Source organism: Acomys russatus, chromosome 2, assembly GCF_903995435.1.
Source record: "Acomys russatus chromosome 2, mAcoRus1.1, whole genome shotgun sequence".
NCBI lineage: Eukaryota > Metazoa > Chordata > Mammalia > Rodentia > Muridae > Acomys > Acomys russatus.
Window position 1 is genome coordinate 15803364 of NC_067138.1, and position 24025 is coordinate 15827388.

At 36.2% G+C, this 24025-nt stretch overlaps 1 protein-coding gene across 3 annotated transcripts in view; it reads right to left on the reverse strand.

The window, feature by feature from the left end:
• Hnf4g (hepatocyte nuclear factor 4 gamma) overlaps positions 1–24025 on the reverse strand; it is a 132180-nt gene that overhangs the window by 23888 nt on the left and 84267 nt on the right. Inside the window, exon 1 of one of the 3 annotated variants that reach the window (XM_051158536.1) lies at positions 3190–3425. The exons of the other annotated variants lie outside the window; for them this stretch is intronic. Within the exon in view, the coding sequence (XP_051014493.1) occupies positions 3190–3325 (136 nt within the window). The 5' untranslated portion in view covers positions 3326–3425. Of the gene's footprint in view, positions 1–3189; positions 3426–24025 lie in introns of those variants that run through there. 3 annotated transcript variants of the gene reach the window in all.

Consider the following 24025-nt stretch of genomic DNA (forward strand, 5'->3'; position numbering starts at 1 on the left):
AGACACCAATGTCGCAACCTCTTCCTCTATCCAATACAACTATGACTCACAGGAAGCGTACAGCCAATTATTTATTTTACCACTACATGTAATGATCTGCACTCTGAAGTCCCCTGCCCTGGCACTTTCCACCTCTCACAGCCCCACTGCCCATTAAATCTCCATCGTGTTGACTGTTCTACTCCCCTATTGCCTTTTTTGGGTTCTTTAAAACCTGATTTCATCAACTGTACTTTCCAAAGTCTCCTGGAGTTTTCCAAGCCTGTATTAAAGTTACTCCCAAGATTTTTGATTACGTCTCACAGGAATCTTCTTTGAGACTTCAAAGACAGTCATCCCTCAACTGCCCTTTAAGCAGAGCCTAGACTTCGACAAACTACCACTATTTCAGGTTACATTATTGTTGCTTGTACTTTTACTTCAAATGGGTGGCTCACAAATCCATCTTTACACTTAGACTATCAATACCATGATTTCAGAGGATTCATCTGTTTCCTACCTACCAGACACAGTGGGACATCTAATACGGTTTTAAGAGAAAAGACAATGTAAATGTAGATGTTTTTACTATATAAAATTTTCTTCAATTATTTGCTACTGTCTAAAATATGTTATGAATCCCAATGTACTCAGAGACATTAAATGCATGAAGTACTATCATAAAACTTGAACTTGATAAGCTAGGGATATTGCTTAATAACAAAGCACTTGCCTCCTAGGCACGAGACCATAGATTTAATGACACAAAATATTAATTGAAAATAAACTGAATACATACTATATTTATAATAAAAAATTACTACTGTATCTCTAATAAAAATGGATAAAATTAAAAGTTGGCATTACTAATTATATTATGTGATGTTACACATACTCTCCTTATGAATATGCAATATAGACAAACATTGTGGTATGTAATTTCATAGATAGAAAACATTAACAAAACATTGAAAATGAATCACGTGACATAAAATGTAGATTATAAATGCTGGAGAATTTACATAATGTTGACAAGGAATTAGTAATGTGGAATTTAGAAGTATCTAAAATCACAGCCAGCTACTATGCAGAGTGAGAAACCATGGAACACTCATTCCTAAATGGGTTCTCCACTGAATCCTTCCCCTCAGAGCATGGGAAATCCTTAGAAGAGGAAGTGAAAAGAATGTAAGAGCCAGATGGAATGAAGGACACCAAAACAGGGCACCCTGGAATCAACTGGTAAAAGCTCAAATGAACTCAAAGGGACAGAAGCAGAAAGCACAGGGCCTCCATGGGTCTGCACCAGGTCTTCTGCATATATATTATGGCTTCCAGATTCATATCGTTTTGGAATTCCTGAGTATGTGCATGAGTGGGTCTCTGATTTTTGTCCCTTCTCTTGGGGTTCTTTTCCTTCTGTTCTTTGTCTTGTCCGACTTCCATGTGATAGTTTTGCTTTATTTTGTTATGTTTTACTTTGCAATATTCAAAATAATGAAAGAATGCATGCATGAAAACTTAGCCATTAGCATAAAACTTAACAACTGAGCTGTCATTTATACCTTCTGGGAGAGGAAAATCAGTTGTCTCTAGTGGAGTGGGAGTATAGAAACCACTCCTGGGACGACCTCAGGTTCAGCAGTAGTTGACCCATATAATGGGCTCCACAGTACTCTTGTGTGTTTTTCTTTGGTTACAGTTTGCTGGTGGTGGTGGGGTTGTTTTTGTAGCTTGTTTTATTTTCTGGGTGTTGTTATATTTTTATTTCTTGATTTTGAGGATTCTTATTGTTATATTGGGTTTTTGTTTCTTCTTTGTGAGAGAATTTAAAGTTGGGTGTATGGGAGAAGGAGAGGATGTGGAAGGACTTGCGAAAGGAGAAGACTATCATCAAAATTAATTTAAATTCAAAAGTTGTTTTAAGAAGTAAAACTTTTTTTAAAAGAAGTGTCTGGAATAAATTGTGCTGTGTTGGATAACACTAAAATACTATAAACAAAACAAATTTAAGTCTGGCTTCATGTTTAATGCCATACTTATTTGCAATGGACAATATTGTTATAAGCAAACAAGTTAGACCTTACCGTACACACAGCTCTGAGTGTGAATTATTTTAGCATACACTCATAAACACAATACATATATATTGTACACCTGGACCTACTGCTTATGAATCAGTGGTCTCTTGTTAAAGGTCTGAGTTTATTGAAATAAATACTGAATATCATTTATCAAAACTATGTCTTCCTAAGAATTACTCTGTAGCTTCATTCTATATTTGTGTTAAATTACAGAAATGGGTTTTCAATTTCTAAAAGTCTCCCACTATTAACCTATTACTTACTGAATATTGATTATTGAAAATATAAATGAATTTCACAGTTCAGCAGGATTTAAGATAATCTAAAAATGATTTCCCATTCTTGACCTAAAAATGCATACACAAAGACACACAGACACATACACAAGTACACACTTTTGCCATCACAAATATAATTGCAAGTTATAACAGTTACAACCTGTCTTGAATAAGCTCTCTACTTAAAAAAAGAACTCAATCTACATTCTGAGTGAACAGTAAACTATATTACATAAAGACCCAAGCCCCAAATAATCTGTGTCTAATTTAAAGTTAAAATGTTACAGTAGCTAAATGCCCTGAGTTCTAAGAAGCTAAACATTAGCCCGTCACCTGAGGTTATAATATAAACCTTTATTTCTTTTTATATCTGTGTCCAGAGAAGAGACCACAAAATAATCTTAAGTGTAGTTTCTCATCAACAGCAATGGAGTACTGGGATGATGAGATGAAGAAGGAAGCAGTAAACCCCCCAGCACCCTATATTAAGTTGTCTATAGTCACTCTACATACTGTATAAAAAATGTATTTTCAAAGCCACTCTGTCAAAATTATTTATCACTATGATGTACAGCAGATAAAATAGCCCCGTGAACTATGCTTTGTACCCCAACTGGCCTATATACAATTCTAAGGTTACTTTATAATACAAATATAATTTATTCTACCTCTAATATTAAACAGCTGTGGCAACATGGATTTAACACGTGATGAGGCATAATGCTTCAGATTTGTGACCTTAAACAAACTCTTGAATTCCCCGGCAATGAAGCTAATCCAGACCCTAAGAGAGCTCCATTTCCTTCTCCTGTGCTCTTTCTCTTACATATAAGCATATGAGAACTCACCGTTGGGATTATACAGGATCTGCATAGTGTCAAACTCCAAACTTGAGTAAGTTGGATCCAAAACTTCACTGTAATTTCCCATGTCCATGTCTAGCATCGGCTCTGAAACCCTCATCATCGGCTGGGAGACACACATACGAATGGCTCCACACGGTCAGAGTGTGGCAAGTGTAACACTTTCAACCTGTGAGTGCTAACCAGACCTAACTGTCACAGGGTGATTTTAGTGCTCCTGTGGGAGGGGCTGTCAAACTGTAACTCCCTCAGCAGGCCGTGTCATTTTTCTTTTATGGCATATGAGAGCAATTCCTTGTGATAATCTTGGAATGCTTCATGGAATTGCCTTATCTGAAGTGCTTAGTAGACTAGCGCGATCTTCTAAATTGATTTCCAGCACAGTGCAAATGACGTCACTTAAAGAAGGGTTAAACACAGACAGGAGTCACTGTCAGAATTTAACCAGCAATGTTGATCCCATGAGGAGCCTCAGAGCACCTAAAACATATTTTTAAAAGTCAAGTTTCTATTACTCTTTTACATAGGTAAGTTAGAACTGCAACGTGCTATTTAACACCCCAAACACTTCCCAGGCTCAGGCTACTTGTAATGTACCTGTAATGTACAATAAAACTGCCTTTGTTTATTTTGGAGTGGAACAGATTTATAATTTGTGAGGTTGGGATTTATGATGTGTTCTAAAAGGACACAGGCAGAGACTCAACGTGACCTGTGTAATACCCTCTCAAACTATCAACTTGCTATCCATATCACTCCACAATTGCATATTTCGGGTGGGCAGAACCAGAAACGTGGCAAGTATGCTGCAACCCATGGAATAAGAAGGATTTGTTTATTTTGGCTTTATATAATTACATGCTAGACATTAACCAAGTAAAAGTACTCCTAATGTATGAACTTATAGAATCTGATCAAGCTCACCATGTCTGACACAGCATAAGTTTTATGTGTCTTTGTGAAGAAACATTCTGGGTTCCATTTAGAAGTTAGTATTCAATGTCAAGCAATCTGCTTATTGATTTTATTTTCTGAAAAAAAAATACTATTTCATTATTTTTAAGTTTAAACCTTTATTTTCCATATTTGCTAAAGAGTATAGTAAAATACTCCTACTCCTGTGACTACTCCTACATATAATTGCATTTCCCTCACAGAATTATAGAATATTAAGACAAACTCAAAACATGTGAAGTATTGTGAAGAAAATATGAGTCATATTCACCAAATATACCAATTTAGACTGATCATTGAGTTTGTCTTTTTGTCCTTATAATCAGTATATTTCCAAATAATAATTATTTTAAGTTTAACAAATTTTCATGGAGTTTAAGCATAGTTATTCTAGTTTTGAAGATGTGGCAGCAAGTGAATACTATTCTTTTTATTTATATGAAGTGGTTCTCTTTTGTGGTAATAATAAGGCTGTGTTCCCATGGAAACCAAAAGGCTGTGCACACAGCCCTCATCCTTTCTCATCTACATAGTAACTAACCAACACAGAGGGATATCAGTACAATCCTTGCTTATAACACAGCCAATTCTAAAACCAACAATTATAGCTCAGTAGAGTAATCCTATAGTTTTATTATTATTCCTCACTATCCTCTTTCCATGGTGAATGTGACAATCAGACCAGGGTATTCCTGTTCAGGGTAGAAGTGTCTGAGCACAGGTCTTCAAGGAATTGTCTACATTAGTCAGAGCTGGTTTACAAGACAAGTGTTTCCCTCCCACTAAACTGTAAATTATCCTCTGCATTGCACAGAGGAAGACCTAAGAGCTTTAGCTGATGTAAAATGGCAGCCATATCTCCTCAGGTGCAGGTTGCCAGCCTCGTGACGTCAGAGGTGGAAACACTGAATCCAGCCAGCCTCAACTTACAAAAGGAAGGCGTAACCAGCCATTTTTCTTAGATTAAAAGGTACAATAAAATCCTTCTTTTTGTAATTTCTGAACTTAACACTTTCTCAACTAATCAAACAAGTAACTAGACTAGAGAATCATGAGAGTGGTATATGAACACGGCTTCCTTTTTGACTTACACGGGTGGATGGGCTGCTGTTTGTTTGTAGACTCAAGACACACTGAGCACTACCCCATTGCTAAGGATTCTACTTGTACAATCCCACTCACAGTCCTCAATCCCCAGTATTCTTATAAATAGAGATAAAAGCAAAACCTGCCTATGAGGTAATTCCAATATGGATGCCTCTACAGTTTTACAGTTTTAAAATATATTTAGTATATTTAATTTGACTTACTTTTACTCAATTCCATAGCATTTCTCTTGGTTTATTATGGAGAAAAGGAAAAACACTTATTAAACTCATTTTGCACTAGGTTGTGGAAAATTTACTGTGCTATTACATACAAAAGTTGCAGTAATACCTTAGAAAATGATTCAACAACAAGAAATGAGAGAAACAGGCTAGATAACAAATACAACCAACTCTGTATAGGTGTGTGAAACTGTGAGATATGGCCACACTGGTTAGTAATGATGTTATCTAGCAGAAACTAAATTATTATTTAAAAACCTATATATAACATATATTATAGTTATATATTATATTATATAGTTATATATTAAATATTATATATAACATATAACTAATTATTATGTTCTCTAATAGAAACTGTGTTACTCATAGGAGTTAACCAAATGGAAGCATTTACTTTGTTTTAAAATGAGATTCTTTGTACCTACAAGTTATCTTAAAATTATCTTCACAAACAGGCCTTTTCCTCTATTTCTAAAGTTTATTTGATCCTATTCCTAACACTTTTATTTCTTAGAAGAGGTGGAGGGAAGCAGGAAGGGGATGCATGTGTGAGGGAAAAGGGACTAATTGAAAGGACTAAATGGCAGAAAAAGTTGTTAATTTGGAGCTGATGCTTGTGAATCATAACCGAGGGCATTGCACTCAGGCTGTCCTTGTATTTTTCCACCCAACAGTGACTATGGATTTCTGGATGAATGAGACAAGGATAAAAAAGGAGGAGGAGGAAAGGTCCAAGAGAAAGAAAGATTTTTAAAAGGTATCAGCTTAGCTGTTAACTATGTGTCATAATCAAAATAAGTATCATACTCCTTGGTTTTACTTGTGTGTGTGTTAATTTTATTCACTTATTTATTATAATTTATTCATCTTACATCCCCACTGTTAGCCCCTCACTTATTCTTCTTGCCCCCACCTTCCCTCCCTCTTCTGCCCTATTCCCCTCCCCTAGACCTCTAGCAGGGTGGTTTTATTTTTATTTTCCATTCAAAAGTGAGTATGAAGTTCAACATAATTTAGAACATATACTAATGGCATTAGTTGGTAAAATAAAAGTATAAAATAAAGTTTATATAGATATAAGAAAAGTGAACTGTTTGTTTACATGTTTTCATGTTAAAAGTCATTTGTTTTTAAGAGAGGTAATAGAAGGAAATCATCAAGGCTACATTAGATTTTTTTTCAAGGTTTGATAAAGATTTTAAAAACCCTGCCTTATCTTTGAGGAGATGGGATGCACGGTACTGAACCCTCCATTCAGCTAAGTGAATGAGCAAACACAGTGGCTTAGCCTTGCCAGTTTCAGCACCCCTTTCACACACAGATGATGCCACTGAGAGTCTCAAGTCTCTGATGGGGCTGAAGACCAGATAGTTTATTTTTACAATTAAGCTTAGTTGTTTAGGGGTTAAATGTTTTTAGGTCTAGATAGACTTCTTAAGTTGATAAAGATGAGAAACAATAGCTGTTGATTTACATTCAGAATTTTAGACGCACCAAGATAGGAAAGATGCCTTCTTCAAGGCTGTCAAATACAAATAGCCAATGCAACATTTATATAATTCCTGATTTTTTTCGTGGCTTTTCTTGCTGTAGGTAGTTTATTGAATATTTGTGTAATAATATAAATGTATATGTAAAAAAAAGAAAAATAACAAAAAGAAAAGAAAAAAGAGTAGGTAACATTTTGTAAACTAGAACTATATAAGCTTTACCTGCCATGAGAGAGAGAGAGAGAGAGAGAGAGAGAAATGACTGTGTCTCTGAGCCCCCTCCCCTTCTCCGTCTTTGAGACTGACACCCCAGCTGCCTGAGAGCTCACTAAGTCAACAAGATGACCTCAATCTCACAGAAATCCTTTTGATTCTGCTTCTGAATGCTGGATTCAAAGGTGTGCACCACTACACTTGGCCTGAAAATTCCTCTTAAAGGAGACCACTTTTCAGTACCTGTTCAAACTTTGAGAAATATACTCTTGCCCCTACTGTTCTGACAGCTAAAATGTGTATTCACTGAGCACTGGTCAGGCCAGTCACTCTGGGGAATGATGAAGATAGAGAAATGTCTACTTAATTAGTGCAATCAAGGGTTTTTCGAAATGCTTTTCTCAAAGCAATGATTCTATGAACTGTCTTCAAAATTACATTATTTAACATGCTGTAGAGAAACATAATGAGGTGAAAATAGCATAGTGCTTAAAGAAGAAAACTCAGTTCACAACCAACTCTCAAGATAATACCAGAAGCATTTCTATCTTATCTGTAAGACTATTAAACCTGTTAAATTGTTCTATACTTTATATTCGATTTAATCATTCCTTCATAGTGTGATTTAAAAAAGAAAACAGGCTAATAAAAATCAAGGTTATTTTCATTAGAACATTTTCATGAAAGCAATTTTGACACTAATATCTATATAAAAGTACTTTATTTTCAAGTATAGTTAGTAAAATTTGTTTTCTAAATTTATTCCCCAAAGTATATCTGTAATTTTCATTATTTCCATATTTTATTTTACCAGTATGAAAACTACACAAATATAATCAGTAAAAGTGAAGTGAGCTTGAGTAATAACCCATACAAACAGAGTAATTTTTCTTTGTAATCAAGAAACCATGAGTTGATAAAGTCTATTCAACAAAATGATGTATTAATTAAAAGCAAAACAACGCTTAACTTTCACTTCTCATAAAAAATCAATAAAATCACTATACTTTCTTGCTATTGTTCCACTAACTAAAATCATTCTGCTTTTGAAATGAAAAGTTTGTCTCTTCTTAAGTTTGAAGAAAAGAAAATAGGAAATTACAAAAGAGACAAGACAAACAAATACTTGAATGTTCTTCTTCAAAGTAAATTGCTGCTACAGATACACAAACAAGTTTGACATTAGCTATAATGATAGCATTAATTTTCAAAAAGCTTAATATTTTATAAAGTTCATATTACATATCATTTTTAGGTGAGCAAAAGCACCTTTTCCTTCTTATTTTCTTGTTCTAGTAGACCCCTGTAGGCTTCATCAGAATCACATGCATCAACTCATTAGGGCACATATACCGAAATCTCTCCTAACATTACAAAATTGTGTCATTGTTGTTGTTGTTGTTGTTATTAATCATGTGTTACATATTGACAATGTCTGCCCTAGCACTGGTGAAGTTTTGTAAATCTAAAGTAAACTTTCATAACTGCTTAAATATAGTTTAAATTCTTTTAAAATTAAAATTAATTCAGAGGTCATTCCTCAACTAATGTGTTCCAGCGCACAAACTTTGGCCTCAGGAACTAACTTAAACCTTTTGCTTTTGCACTTAATTCATAGTTTTGTCTCTGGACCAAGTGTATAATTCACACTCTTCTAGAAGATGTCAGTTGATAGTGTTTAGCAAAACAGAATGGGGACACACAGGTACTTTGAGAAACAACAGAATTGATGGAGAGAGTATTCTCTATGTCAGTAGTGCTATGAGGCAGATGTTTTATTTAACTAGATATTTTATGTGTTTGCTTATGGAATGGATCTTTCTTTGTAGCCCAAGCTAGCCTTGGATTCTTGATTCCCCTGCCTTAGCCTCCCAAGTTTACATATTTTCTAACTTGCTCATAACCATAAGATTATTATTTGTAACAAAATATACAAATAGAGATAAAAGTCATGACTAAGAAATACTAAATTTGTATCATGATTAAAGAAGGTGAGAGAATCGAGGATCGCACACTGAGACCCAGGTAGCACCATGCCCTGAGAAATCCACTGAGGGAAAGGTTCGGTTGAGATACAAAATCTGCGTATATTAAACTTGCTTTCAAGGTCAGTTGGCCTTGTGATTCAAAATAGACTCTCCTTTTCTGAAGATAAGAAGATGATTAGCACTAAATTATTAACTGGGATACAGATTACAGTGGCAGGGAAAATAAAGTAATGTGGGTCTAAGGCGCAGGCTAGCAAAGGCAGGCAGTGCTTTGGGCCTTTTTTTTTTTTTTTTTTTTTATAATGAGTATTATCACTGCTGCTGCTGCAACCTCAGCAAACCTCTTCAGAGTGATTAAGATTACGGTGGCACGCCAAGGCAAACCTGCTGCATTATACAAAAGAAAGGGAAGGGAACCATCCGTTTGTCCAAGTACTTGTTTCAGATAAATTCCAATGAAGTGTGGAGTTTAAGAAAAAAAAAAAAAAAAAACTAGCAGCAGTTTTACAATGCTGAGAGCAAATTCTAGTTTGAACACCTTGCAAACAATTTTGCTGTAACAAGCACGAACTTTTGTATCTGGACATTAAATTAGTAAGTAAGAAAGAGTTACAACTTTTCTTTTAAAACAGAATACCATACTGTGTGTGTGGTCAGACAGGGAAGAACTGCCCAATATTCCTTGATGAAGCTTTATTAGGTAACCAAAAGAGAACAATACTTTAATGTGACATTTAATTTGGATAAAACTAAGCAGTATTTGTCTCTGCATTTAATAAAGATAGGTATAGACTTTACTCCCAGTGGAAATATTAATATTGCATTTCTCTTTTGTTAAATATTGTAAAAGGGTTAGCCAGTATTTTGAATAAATATGCAAGGCATAATTATAGTGATTTTAAGAACAAATATATTCATCTAACATGTACTAAGCAAGTGAGGTGGTGACTTCTGCCCAAGGTATCACTTTTTAAGTTATTTGGAAACCTAGTGCCTAACTTCCATCTCAATCTATTGGATGATAGATTCTGCTACATGGTAGAATCATAAAGAGAATCTTAAAGGCCTCAGCTCCAAGATACAACAGATAAAATTAGGATAGTGGAGCTAGAGAAATGGCTTTGCACTTAACTACCCTTGCAGAGACCACAGTTCCCAACACCCGGAAAGAGGTGACTCATGGCACTCTGTAAGTCCAGTTCGAAGGGGCCTGACAGTCTCTTCTGCTCTTCTGGACTTCACAGGCACCTGCACCTCCATCTCTCTCTCTCTCTCTCTCTCTCTCTCTCTCTCTCTCTCTCTCTCTCTCTCTCTGTCTCTCTGTCTCTCTCTTCTCTCTTCTCTCTCTCTTCTCTCTTCTCTCTCTCTGTCTCTGTCTCTCTCTCACACACACATGCATAATTGCATAATTACAAACAAAACATATCTTTTAAAATATATTTTCTAATGAGAAGGGGATGGTACTGGTGTCTTAAAAAGAACTTTATGTAATTCATAAAAGGTCTTGAAAATGACGGTTTTCTGAGTGTGATTAGGGAAATGACTTTCTGTTTTCTACTAATTGTGACTCGGCGGCTTGTAGCACGTTACTTGATAAACTCCATAAATATTGAAGTGTGGGTAAAAGACCCACACAAATAATTACTTTGACAACGTATAGCATTTACGTTAAGTACCTGAATAAATTTCACGGGTTGAAAATTTTTCAATCTCTAGATATTTCTACATAAAGAAACGCAAAGTATCTTTCTTCATAGATCTATCAAGTAGTCGGCTTCCTAGTGGTCATCGTCCTGGTCATCACCATCATCATCAAGACCTCTGTAAGAGTGAGCCAGGCAGACAGTGCTGGATGACAGATAGACAGATAGGTAAAAAGATAGAAAGATAGATAGATAGATAGGTAGACAGACAGACAGACAGACAGATAGATAGACAGACAGATAGATAGACAGACAGATAGATAAACAGACAGACAGACCATTGTTCTTCCAGAGCATCTAAGAAAATGGATGACAAAAATATTACTAACAACCTACTGTGCAGAATTCTGAAACAGCTGATTTACTGATAAGAAGTACATAGGGGTGTTAGAAATAGAATCGGAAGTAACATTTTGGTGAATATAATTCATGAAGCATAAGAAAATACCTATATAATATGGCAAAGAAAGTTTATTGAGGGCTGGAAAGGTGGCTCAGAAATAACGGTGTCTAAAGCCAAGTGTTAATGGCTTGCCTTTTATCCCCAGGACCCACATGGTGGAATGTGTGACCTAACTCCCAGAAGTTGTCCTCTGACCTACAAATATATCAGCCCATACACAAACACACATGTATATACATAAAAATTAAAGTGTATTAAAATTTTCTTTTAAAAGAAAGATTACTGACATTCATAAGTAAAAATCATTAAGACTATTCCCGCAAACCTCAGATTATTATAGGAGTTTCCAAGCTCTCTAGTATTAGTTAACATTTTTCTTTACATTCTATCATTTGCACTAGTTAAAGAAATTAAATACTTGCTATAAATTTTATAAAATGATATGCAAATGATCTTTTAGGATAGTGAGGGGTAAATCCAATCATAAAAATTATATTTATGAAAAATTATTTTCATGAAAACTTAAATTCTTTAGAAATAACTTTGGCAATTCTGATTAGCAGGTGAGGCGTTTATGGGTTTTATATACCTCTGATGAATGTGGAAAGATTTTAGAGACCATATCAACAAATGCAGTAAACAGTAAAAATGCATGAAAAACGCTAAATATAGTAAATTAATGAAAATCAAGGATAATCTACATGAAGCATAAATATAATATAAAGCCATCTGTGGTGGTTAACATTAACTGCCAACTTGAAATAACCTGGATAACCTAGTGATACAATCTCAGTGAAGGATTGTCACCATGTGGCCATGCCTGTGGAGGACTGCCTTAAGAAGTATGTCTAAACGACATGAGAAGACTGGCGTAGGTAGCACCGCCCCTTAGGCAGAAGTAGCCTTGAACTGCAGAAGCTCTGCTTGTCCACACTCATTTTCCTCTGCTCCTGAATTTGGGTGCAATGAAACTGCTGGCTTCTCCACAGATGGTGGTCTGTAACTTTGACCTGTAAGCTGAGTAAGTCTCTATTCTCACTATGTTGCTCTCTGTCATGGTATTTCATCATAGCGATAGAAACATAGGTAGGATGCAATCACAATTTTAAAACATATGATAGCTTGTTAATATATAAATAAACCAGGTAGTTAAAAAGAGAAAACAAAATCATTTATTATACATACACCAAAATACTTGCAGTTTCTTGAATCTCTTGAGTAAAAGCAAAGCTGATTTTATATATAACATTACGTGTGAAATTAAATTCCACATATATTTAAATAACAGCAACAAACAATGACATTGTAGCTTAGACATTAGCATTTAGGAAACTGAGGCAGGAGTCTTGCTGCTGGATGAAGGCTGGTCTTGGTTATAGAATATTACCCTGTTTGAAAAACAACAACCAAACAAGTTGACAAAACAGTTGCGCACGCCTTTAATCCCAGCACTTGGCAGGCAGAAGCAAGTGGATCGCTGTGAGTTTGAGGCCAGCCTGGTCTACAGAGTGAGTCCAAGTCAGCCAAGGCTACACAGAGAAACCCTGTCTTGAAAATCAAAAACAAACAAACAAACAAAACAAACAACAACAAAAAACAGTTACAGAAAACTGAGCAGAAAATACCTTGTTTTTGTTGTAATCAGTAAACTATATCTTAAATGAAGAGAAGGAAAGATGTCTAATATATTGTCTATAACTGGGTGTGGTAGCCTCATCTGGAATATGTGAGTTGGAAGACTAGGTGACTCATTGCCAATCTGGGTTATACAGAATGTAAAATGCAAACCTAGGATACATATTAAAACTCTTTAATTTAAAAAAATTATTATTTTATGTGTTTTGCCTGCACTTATTGAAATGCATATTTTGGGTGATACTTCAATTTGTTAGTTCCTTAATCTACCTTCTGTATTTAGTTCTTTATGGAACTTGGTGAGCACTTGTTAATTCCTTCTCAATGAAGAGAGAGAGGAGACAGGTTCCATGAAAGACTACATCTTTATGATACTCCTGCCTTTCATTCTCCTTCCAAGTCTTGTGCTGCTCTGTGAGGTCCCTTTAACATTTCCACCTTAAAGGATCAAGGAATCTGAAGGATCAAGAAGCTGAAAGCACATGGGAAAACACCAGGCATGTCTTCGTGGCTTCCATGTCTCTCTGTTTGGGTTCTTGAGTCAGAAATTGACTCTGTAATACATGTTCCTCCCCATGATCTGAATCTCCAAACAGACTACACTTTCAGCGAATTTTTCTTTTAAATTTTAACTCAAAACTACATGAAAAAACTTGAAATTCAATCTATCTAATTCTTCTGGTGCTCAACTGTCAGCTGCAGACGGTCCTTGCCAGGCGCTTGTTTCTGTTGGGACAGTTCTTCTGTTGACTATCTCTGGCCTCTGGGTTTTACTAAATGTGTTCGTTACTACTATTATTATTCACTGTTTTACTCGATCTGAAGTCTCAGAGCTGCTGTGGGGCCTTGGGGGTTGGGACACTTAGCTTCACACTGCAGATCTGCCATTTTCCTAAGAGGCCTAGATTATCAGAGCTGTTCAGATGACAACCCATTTAGGTTGGCACACCCTATCCTTGAAAGCAGCGGGGTTGGTCCAGATATCTTGGTCAGCACTCTGCTGCCCCAGCACTGTCTGGCACAGGTCCCCAGGCTCATATCTAGATCAGGGACAGGATGGCCTCTGCAGACTCTCTCTGCTATGTTCTGTTCACACCCTGCTGACCGTGCTGCCAACTACTCTTGGCAATTTCCTTATAAGAAAGGCAAATGCAGACGAGATTGAAGTCGGGAGGGGAAAGAGAGAGAGACTCCATCAAGGACCTCAGCTAGCAGGATGGAGTAAATCATGCTCGATGATACTTGTGTCACTTAGAGTTCATGATAAGTTACTAAATTGGACAATAAATACTAAGTTTCCTTGCAAATTGTTATGTTTCACGCATATACCAAAATATTGTTTAAAGTGGAAAAAAAGACAAGGATAAATAAAGATACCCTAAACAGTCAAAAATATGATTTGAGGTAAAAGCATAACATGGTGGAAGTCAAGGCAATAAACTGAGATGTAAAGAAGAAAAAGTAGGAAATCAAAACATACAGGAAATGAAAGATAGCATGAGCAAAGAATATGTGATGGATTAAAAAACTTCATGCTACTAGGTATTGTTGTGATTTACACCCCCATATTTCCTGTATTTAGAGACTGAGGCAGGAAAATCACAAATCAGAGTGAGATCCCAATGCCACCCACAAAAAAAAAAAAAAAGAAATGAAAAAACAAACAACAAACAAATGCCTCATTGGAAAGAGTAGAGGAAAAGGAAAAAGACCCCATACATGATTGAATCACAGCTTAGAGAAGATCTGTGGAGCCTTTTCCAACATCCGTCTGGAAAAAAACTTAAAGTTAGGGGAATCGAAAGATTACTTTGCTCTTGGAGAGCATCCAGTTTAATTTCCAACATGTATGTCCAGCAACTATTACTTGTAACTCCAACTCCGGGGTAGTCAACACTTATCACTTCCGCAGATATGGAAACTAATGCATAACACACACACACACACACACACACACACACACACACACACACACACACACACACACGAGAGACAGATAGACAAACAGACACACGAGAGACAGATAGACAAACAGACAGAGACAGAGACAGAGAGGTGGAGAGAGAATACAAAATAATCTTTAAATATCTGGGCATGGTGGTACATGCCATTAATCCCAGCACTCAGGAGGGAGAGGCAGGCAGATTGCTGTGAGTTCAAGGCCAGCTTGGTCCACAAAGCTATTTCAGGACAGTCAGGGCTACACAGAGAAACCCTGTCTGGAGAAACTAACTAACTAACTAAATAAATAAATACATGAATAAATAATAATAATAATAATAATAATAATAATAATAATAATCCTTAAAACACATCTAAAACAAATCAATGAAGGAAATAAATACTGCAAAGAGAAAGACTATGCAAAGCCAAATTCATGTTTGCCTTGAAGAAGAAAGAATATTGCTGTAATCAGTATTTAAGTACCCATAAGTTCTCGCATATACTTAATAGTCTAATTTAAAAAGCCATTCATACCCAATATAAAGTGGACCCCACTGATAGTTCTCTCACAAACTATTTCAGTGGAATCTTTACATATGTAATTAAGGGATTGACTAGTATCTACTTTGTACAATCAACAATCAACTAATATGACAGGTAAAAGACCATCTCCATAGCAGTAGACAATGATGCTAAACCTCCACCATCCAATCCACCAACTTTATGTTTTTAGTAGGATGGCCCTTTATAATTAAAACCCAAGAAAAAGAAAGTTTCTGCACGTAACAGTACTGACCCTTCTGCTTTGTGTGCAGTGAAAAATGCATGAGTACAGCCTAAGGAGATGTTTAAGCCCTTCCCTCTCCAACATCACTCCATATCAAAGTTGAGAAACATATACAGGGAGCAAAGATCATGGCCCATATGAGTACCCTATGCAGACCCTCCCTTGAGGGTTCTATGGCTCTGCGTTGGAACAATCCCTTCTTTGAAAATGTCACAGCAGTACTGTATTTACACCATTTCTCCTTTCCTTCCCTGAACTCTTCCCATGTCCCGATGCCCAACCTTCCCCAATTCACAGCCTCCTATTCTTTTAGTATTATTGCTACATATTTATAAATACACCTCCATCTTTTCATCTGGGGTGGGGTCTTATGACATTTGCACCATCCATGTTGGCATATCATTGGTGTTGGTATTTCTCAGGTTTTTGTTTTTGTTTTTGTTTTTTAAAGGTGGCAGTGCTGTTCAGATTTCATAGATGCTGCTTTCCTTTCCTGTAGTGAAGACAGTCTGTCAGTGGACATCATGGTCCTCTGGCTCATTCATTCATTCGCTCCTCAGCCCTCCTCCTCAGTGTTCAATATTGCAGAGATAGGAGATGTGATATAGATTTATCAATTTGGGCTGGCATCCCATGGTTTGTTATTCTGCGTTTTGACCAGTTATGGCTTTCTCTAACAGGTCTTTCTTGTAAAAAGAAGCTTCTTTGATGAGGGTTGAAAGAGATACTTACACTTGCTGTGGGTATAAGTATTTAGAATGTGGTGAGAAGTTATACTGGCAAAAGAAAGCAGCAGTAGTAGATTCTCTTAGTTCTTGCCCACTTTAGCCATAAGTTGCAGCGTTCAAAGGCATATTTTTGTGATATGTTTGAGTGACCTTAGAATTAAAGGACCTTTTCTCCACAAAGTGGACTTCAAACTATACGGAATTTTATTTCTTAATAGCAGAGATAGTGAAATATGTTGCAAAACCAAACATAGACTATTGAAAGTGCCTTCTGTTCATAGTTAGCTATGTAAGAAAGTTTGAACAGTTGTTCCTCTCGTGTGTGTGTGTGTGTGTGTGTGTGTGTAGAAAGAGAGAGAGAAAGAGGTAGTACACACACACACACACACACACACACACACACACTGGGCTGGACTTGACGACTCATGCCTTTAATCTCAGCATTTTAAAATCAGAGGCAGAAGGATTGGAAGTTCAAAGCCATCCTGAGCTTCATAGTGACAGAATGAGACTTGGTCTAAAAAAATAAAAGGAAAAACAAACAAACAAACAAAAATACCCCATAGAAATCCCAGGGCAAATAGTACTGTAATTGTAACACTGCGTTGTGACATTGTGGCAGTACAAGATGTTTGTTCAGTCACTCAGTTACACCCACATTCATTGGGGCAATTTAATTTTCAGTGATAAATATACATGTGATAGCAGATAGCACGTCCTAACTGTTCTTCTTTCAGTTACGGAAAAGGGAGAAAACTTGTGTGTGAGGAAGTAACAGAGGAAGCAAGGAAGACAGAGGAATGGGAGGCAGGAAGGAGAAAGGGCAGGAGGAAAGGAAGAGGGAGGACAGGTAAGAGAGAAAGAACGAAAGGAAATGGAAAAAAAGGAAGAATGAAAATGTATATATTGGGTCATGAATACTGAGCTTTGGAACAGTTTAAGCCACAAATACATAGAATAAAAATAAGTTCAGTACGATGTGTGCCAAAATATTAAAGACAAAAATATTTTTCTAAAATGTACAGAACATATCTGTAATAAGCACCAGGAAAACATTGTACCAACTACATTCTGGCTTTATCCCCAGGACCCTTCCTGCTCCAAAGGAGAAAGAACAGAGAGCACCACAAATGACAATTTTCACGACATTGCTAGATTTTAAAATAGAAATGAGTAAAAAAAAATAAATAAATAAGAAGAAGTATAAAACTAAAGTGCTTTTAGTTGCTCATGTAGTTTCCTCAGAGTGAAAACTTGTATGAGCCTGATTGTCCTCTTAAAGAGGCCTGAGTGTGAGAATGCCAGTATCATGTAGGGACTTAGAGGTGTTCAAAGAGAAGGCGGGCGGGAAGAGTCAGCACTGACGCCTTCCTTGAATTTACACTCTGATTTCTTTCAGTGACTTCCTGTAAACTCATGCTATCTTCATTCTTCCTCTACAGCTCCTTCCCATATTCCTCATTGCCATGGGCCTGGACCCCCTAAAGCCTACCTCTTCAGCTTGCTGTTGGTCTCTTCCCTTGATGTATCGAATGCTTAAAATATTTTTGTTTTGAAGATGAGTTCCAATATTTATCATAGAAATGTCTCTACTGCACCTCAGTTGTTGAGTTTATATTTTCTCACCTTAGAATATCTTTTTTTCCACACATTATTCCATAGTAACACAAGTGCAGACAAAAGCAATTTTTAAATTATCTCTTTTATTTTCAGTTAATAAAATGGCACGAGGCAGCATGGCTAAGTGGTGAGACTAGAGGCCATGGTATTTAGTGGTAAAACCCATCTTTTCCTGGGTACCAGAGATGGTTTGGAAATGGTAGCAATTGTTTCTGAAGAAACATGAAATAAGGAGAGCAGAATGGTTGTTGGACTCCTTGGGACTAGAGTTACAGATTGTTGGGAAGCTCCATGTGGGTGCTGGGAACCAGACCTGGGTCCATTGGAAGAGCAATGCTCTTAATTGCTGATCCATCTCCCCAGCCCCTAAAACAGTTCCTTTCTAATGGCATGATTTTATAAAAGAAAAATTAACCACAAATGAAAAACATGCATTATGGAGACTGATAGGGCAGATTTTCAGATCTATGCATGATAGAAAACGAAAGATACCCTATTTCTCGTGAGTTCTATGTTAGTCAGATTATGGTAGCAATTTTTCCTGTGCTTCCTACTGAAAAAGACATCCTAAAACACGCAACAGTTCAAAATTATTGGCTAAATGTTGCCAATAACTATTTAAAGATGCACATTCATAGAGGTCTTTAAAGGACATTCATATCTCTATATTTAAATCCTAATTGTAAGATATGTGGGTGTGTCGAGTTGTGAAATTTTAACAATCTATAGGCTTATGGCTCTTCTATATCTATATTATATTCAATAAAAAGTTAAAAATATTAATCTATTGTGAGACTCTATGTTAAAGAAATATCTCTAGCACGAGAGGCAGCGCGTGTGAAACATCTTCTACTAATGTGTTCCAATTGTGTGACCTGTATCTATCATTACAGGGGGGTTTTACAGAAACTTTCCTTACCTATGTATTGCTCGCTGCTGAGCTCCAAAATATATTAAAATAGCTACTTTAGTATATATCTCAAAATATTTCATATGTATAGCTGGGGAAAGAAGAAAATGTTTTAAATAATTGAAAAAATTTCAGAAGAATCATATTAACCACAGTATTGAGATTTCCATTCTATTAGCATATAAATATATATATAATATTTATGCATCTTGGACAAACAGCAGGGAGGAGAAACGCATAGTCATACACAGAGCAATAACTCAAAAGAGCTCTTCTAATGGCAAAGGCTTTGTTCTGTAGTGATATCAAAATTATCAAATCCCAGGGGAATAAATACATGCTATGATTCTGCTTTATATTAACATATGAAACAAAATCAATCAAAGTTTTTATGATAAATTAGGAAAAACACCAAACTGAATCGTTGGTTGTCAACAAGAAGTGACCTTGATCCCCAACTGCTCCCCAGGGAATACTGGAGAATATAGAGATATTTTTTTGACAAGTGATGGGGGCCTCCCAGTGCACATGAGGATATGTGTGCATGTGTGTGTCCTGGTGCTTTCTTTAGCTACTGTAGTTTTCATGCAGTGCCCTCACTAATATGGATCTTACTGACTAGACCAGTCTGGCAGAACATCGAGGCTGTGGAACCTTGCTGTTTATGTCTTCATTACAGATGTGTCCCCATGCCTTTTATGTTGTACTGGGGATCTGAACTCAAGCCTTTAATCTCCCAAGGCTGCTAGTACTGACAGAGCCATCTCTCAGTCACTACAGTGGACCTTTGATACAAAGTTTACATCTGAGATACATTTCTTATGTTTTCATCTATTCACAGGCCTCTGAAATCACTGTAATTGACCAAGTAATGTACAATAAGTTTCAAAAGGAAACTGGCAAGTAAAATTATATCAAATTATTGTCACAGATGAAGAGTATAAATATATCTCTGATCAGAGCTTTCAACTGACCCCAACTTTTGAGATCAGCAAGGTCTTTGAGAATATTTACTATAATATTCGTCTCTAAGATGGATCAATTACTGCTATTAGTTAATGATTATAGTAATCACTGATCATTTAACCACTCACTATTATTATGTACACCTAGTGTGTATAATGATTAATATTTAATTCCCGGTACTTTTAAAGACTTTTAAATTTTCTTCTTGCTATTCACGTGTGTGTTTGTGTGCTTGAGTTGATGTGCACCGCGTGTGTGCAGGAGTTCAAGGAGGCAAAAGGAGGACACCTGGAAGTAGAATGACAGGGAGCTCTGAGCTGCTATCTGAGGCTGGGAAGTGAACCAAGTTCTTCTGAAAGAGCAGTAGGCCCTCTTAACTGCGAGGTTCTCTCTCCAGACTCTATAAAGAGTTTTAAATATATTTTACTGCACTGCATTTCAAAATATCTCCTTCCTCCAGTATTAATTTTAAGATTAATATTGTCGAAATAGTATGATACTGGCTATGCCACACAGCATCTCACTGATCAGGAAGCTGAGATATGAGGATCTAGCGTGGGTTGCACAGCAAGATCTTATCTAAAAAAAAAAATAAGGATTAAAACAAAGCAAACTCACTATAATCCCAGTATGTTTAAAAGCCAACCTTGCAATATTTGTAGCTAAAATTTAAAGCAAGTAATATACAGCTCAGTGGTAGAGCTCTTCCTTAGGACATGTGAAGCCTAGTTTAACCCTTAATATTGAAAATAGAGTTTTTCTCCCTTTCCCACGCTGCTCTCCAGTGACAGAACACATGAGTAGAGAATATGGCAAAATTAGGCAAGAATATAAGTAGACAGATTGGTATATAGGAGCGGATTATAATCTATGATTACTAATATATGAATACATATCATATATACTATATAGTCACATAGACATTTATATGCAATACATGTATATACATATTCTTTTCATATATATACACAAACTTTCTTCTAAAAAAATTTAATGCTCAACATCAGAACCCAACTGTCATTCTATCCTACCTTATTAAGGAGACACTACACATTTTGGGCGTGGCATAAAACCTTTTCATTTTTCTTGCCAACAACACCAACAATCTTTTTTCCCTGGTTCCCACCTAAGTTAGGGGACTCTGTCTTTGAACACAGTCACAAACTTCCCAGAAGAGGACAAATAGTCTCTACAGGTGACTTCTTGATATTATAAGAGCAAAGATAAAACTTAGAATAGAGAAACATGAGGGCATAAGCAGCGCATTCAAGAAAGAGTTCAAAGTTGGGATGAACTGTCACTGAGACCGTTCAAACCGCAGCTTTATTAGGCTGTGACTTGGAAAGGAGGTCAAAGGGAACAATATTGTAGCAATCAAGACACATGCTTCCTTGTAGGAATTAAAACGAATGAGAATGAGCCGGTTTGTTAATTATTTCCTCTGATTAGGTTACCTATTTCACCCTGTGTGCATTTAAATATTAATCAGAGATTCACTCTAGTGCAGTATTATTCAAGAGGATGACATGCGGGAAGAGTTCAAGCATGAGACAAACAGCCACGGAGAATAGAGGAGCAGGGCTCCTGCTTGTGACCTCCTCATAAAACCTCTCAGAATGGGGGAGACAGCCTTGTTTTTATTATCTTTAAAGGCACATTTATGTTTTTATATCATATTAGCCTGTCAGATGAACTTTTTTTTTTTTACTGTTAGGAATGGTAAAGGTTTATTGTAGAAAACTTAAGCATTTTAAATACCATATTAATTTTTAAAATTAGCTAGTACTCTGTATGACTTCTAGTATCATCACAGAACTTTCAAACCCACATTTTTAACCCTCTAGTTCATTATTTTTTGAGAATTTCTTACATGAGACCTGTATTAGCCATGTCTACCACATGCTCTTCCCCACTTCAGCTCCTCTCCTCCTGTGTCTCCCTCTACTCTCTCTTTCAACTTCATCACCTCCTCTTCCTTACATATTCATTATGCACCATATTATATATATACATATATATATATATATATGAAATAGTTATATAATCCTCTTAAAGTCACATACAGAATTGCTTAAAGGTAAAACATATTTTCATCAAGAAAAAGTAATCACTAAACTAATTTTAATTTTACCTCCAAGAAAAATTCTTGGGGACAGATTTTCCCTAATAAAATAATTAATTAAAATGTGCTTTGCTATTTATTACAAACAGACTGTCAAGGGTCATTCCACCTTCAATCACCCAGTGGTAGGCAGGTTAATTATTCAGAGCTTGTGTTTCCACAAAGTACTTAAACTCTTGGATAGTTAAATGGATCCATCACACTCTTCCTCAACAACAACAAAAATCTCAAGCCTTTTAAAAAGTGGAGAGAACTACCAAGTGGGTGTACTTGTGTCCCAGTGTCTGGGTGTACTTTGCAGTTCCCATGAGATCTGCAACGTGGCTCCTATCATTTCCTGACACCAGGACACAGAGAGGAAGACTTTAAGAACTGAAAAACAAAGCAGTGGTTTTCAGCATTTTGTTGTAGCTTTGTTTTCATTTTAGTGAATGAATGAATACTCAAAACGTCCTAGCTTTTAACCTTGGTAAATTTATCTTTAGTTGGAAAATGTTGAAGAATGAAGTAGGAAGATGGTAAAGGATAGGAGATGAGATTGAAGCATCCAGACTCATTTGCATATTCTAAAGGTCGACCTGGAACACTGAGGACAAAGCAATCAAGAAGGCCAGACAGAAGCTTAGAGACACTGAGGAGCTACAGTGCAGCTTGTGATTGAGGAAACCAAGAGAGGAGATGACTTGTCAAAAGTCCACCACCGAGTTAGCAGAAGCAGTGGGCTTACAAATCAGTAACTACCTCAAATATTTAGCTGCTCAAGTTAATGCTTGTCTTCAAAATCTAAAACATGATTACAAAACAAAGGAGAGTGAAAATCCTCTCAAAACTTAAATAAACCAGCCATAAAATATTTCCAAAAGAAAATTTCTCAATATCAGAAAAAAAGTGTTAAGAGATGAATATAATGCAGATTTTGGTTAAAATTTTCAATAATCATCTATATTACTGAATAGAACTAAAAAAATTCCCCATCTTCCATTTTGGATAATTAGTATGCCCCACCATAAATTATAGAATTATGTAAATAAGAGGCTAAAACTAGTTTGCTACAGAAATAACTATAAGACCCAAGGGTTGCTTAGCTATAAGAAATAGTTTAATTTGTAATTAAAATATCAAGGCAAATCAGTGCTGGTGTGCAGGCACACACTTATGATACCAGCATTTGAGGAACTAGAGGAAAACAGATCTCTGTGAGTTCAAGGCTATTCTAGTCTAGTCCAGGACAGCCAAGATTACACAGAGAAACCCTGTCTTGAAAAACAAATAACAAACAAAACAACAACAACAAAAAAAGAATCAGCATAGCAATTATTTTAGGTCATCAAAGTAATTTAATGTTCTGTGTTTGTGATTAAAAATGAACACACATCTGAGAGCTAAATGTATCAAATTGCTAAGTGTATCTAAATGCATTATAAAAGCTAAACTTGAAATTCTTTATTTCCTTTGGCTCTGACTCCTGGGTGTTCAACAACTAGACAAAGAAGCCAAAGTCAATGAATATAAAAATCCAAAGAGAGGCAGCAATACACTTTTCCTTGACCCTTACCCCAGGCCCATGTTAGGTCCCAGGTAGATAGTGAGTTGCCTCTAAAAGGGTCTTTCTAAAAAGGTCTTTTATCTCTGGTTAAGTCATCCATCCACTTGTTCATGCACTGGACTTTATCCAGGGAAGAGTCCATAAAAGGACATTCTTAGCTAAATAACCCTTCCCAAATTAAAAGCTCCTTTTCTAAAGTGTTCTAGATGGAATATGAGAGAATTCTACTAGGAGCTGAAACCAGCTGAAAATCTGAGTTTCTTTCCAAAAAATACTCAAAAGACTAACCTTTGTATAAGTACACCTAAGGGCCACAATTCAAAGTGCTATATTTAGACTTACTCTCTCGATGGGCTCCTAACAGTGACAGGGCTTACCTTTAAAGGCAAGCTAATTCTCTGTCACGATACATTTGTCTGCCTGGAAATGGGAGCCCAATTCTATTCATCAACTCCACTGTTCCAGCTGGCTGAAGACACCC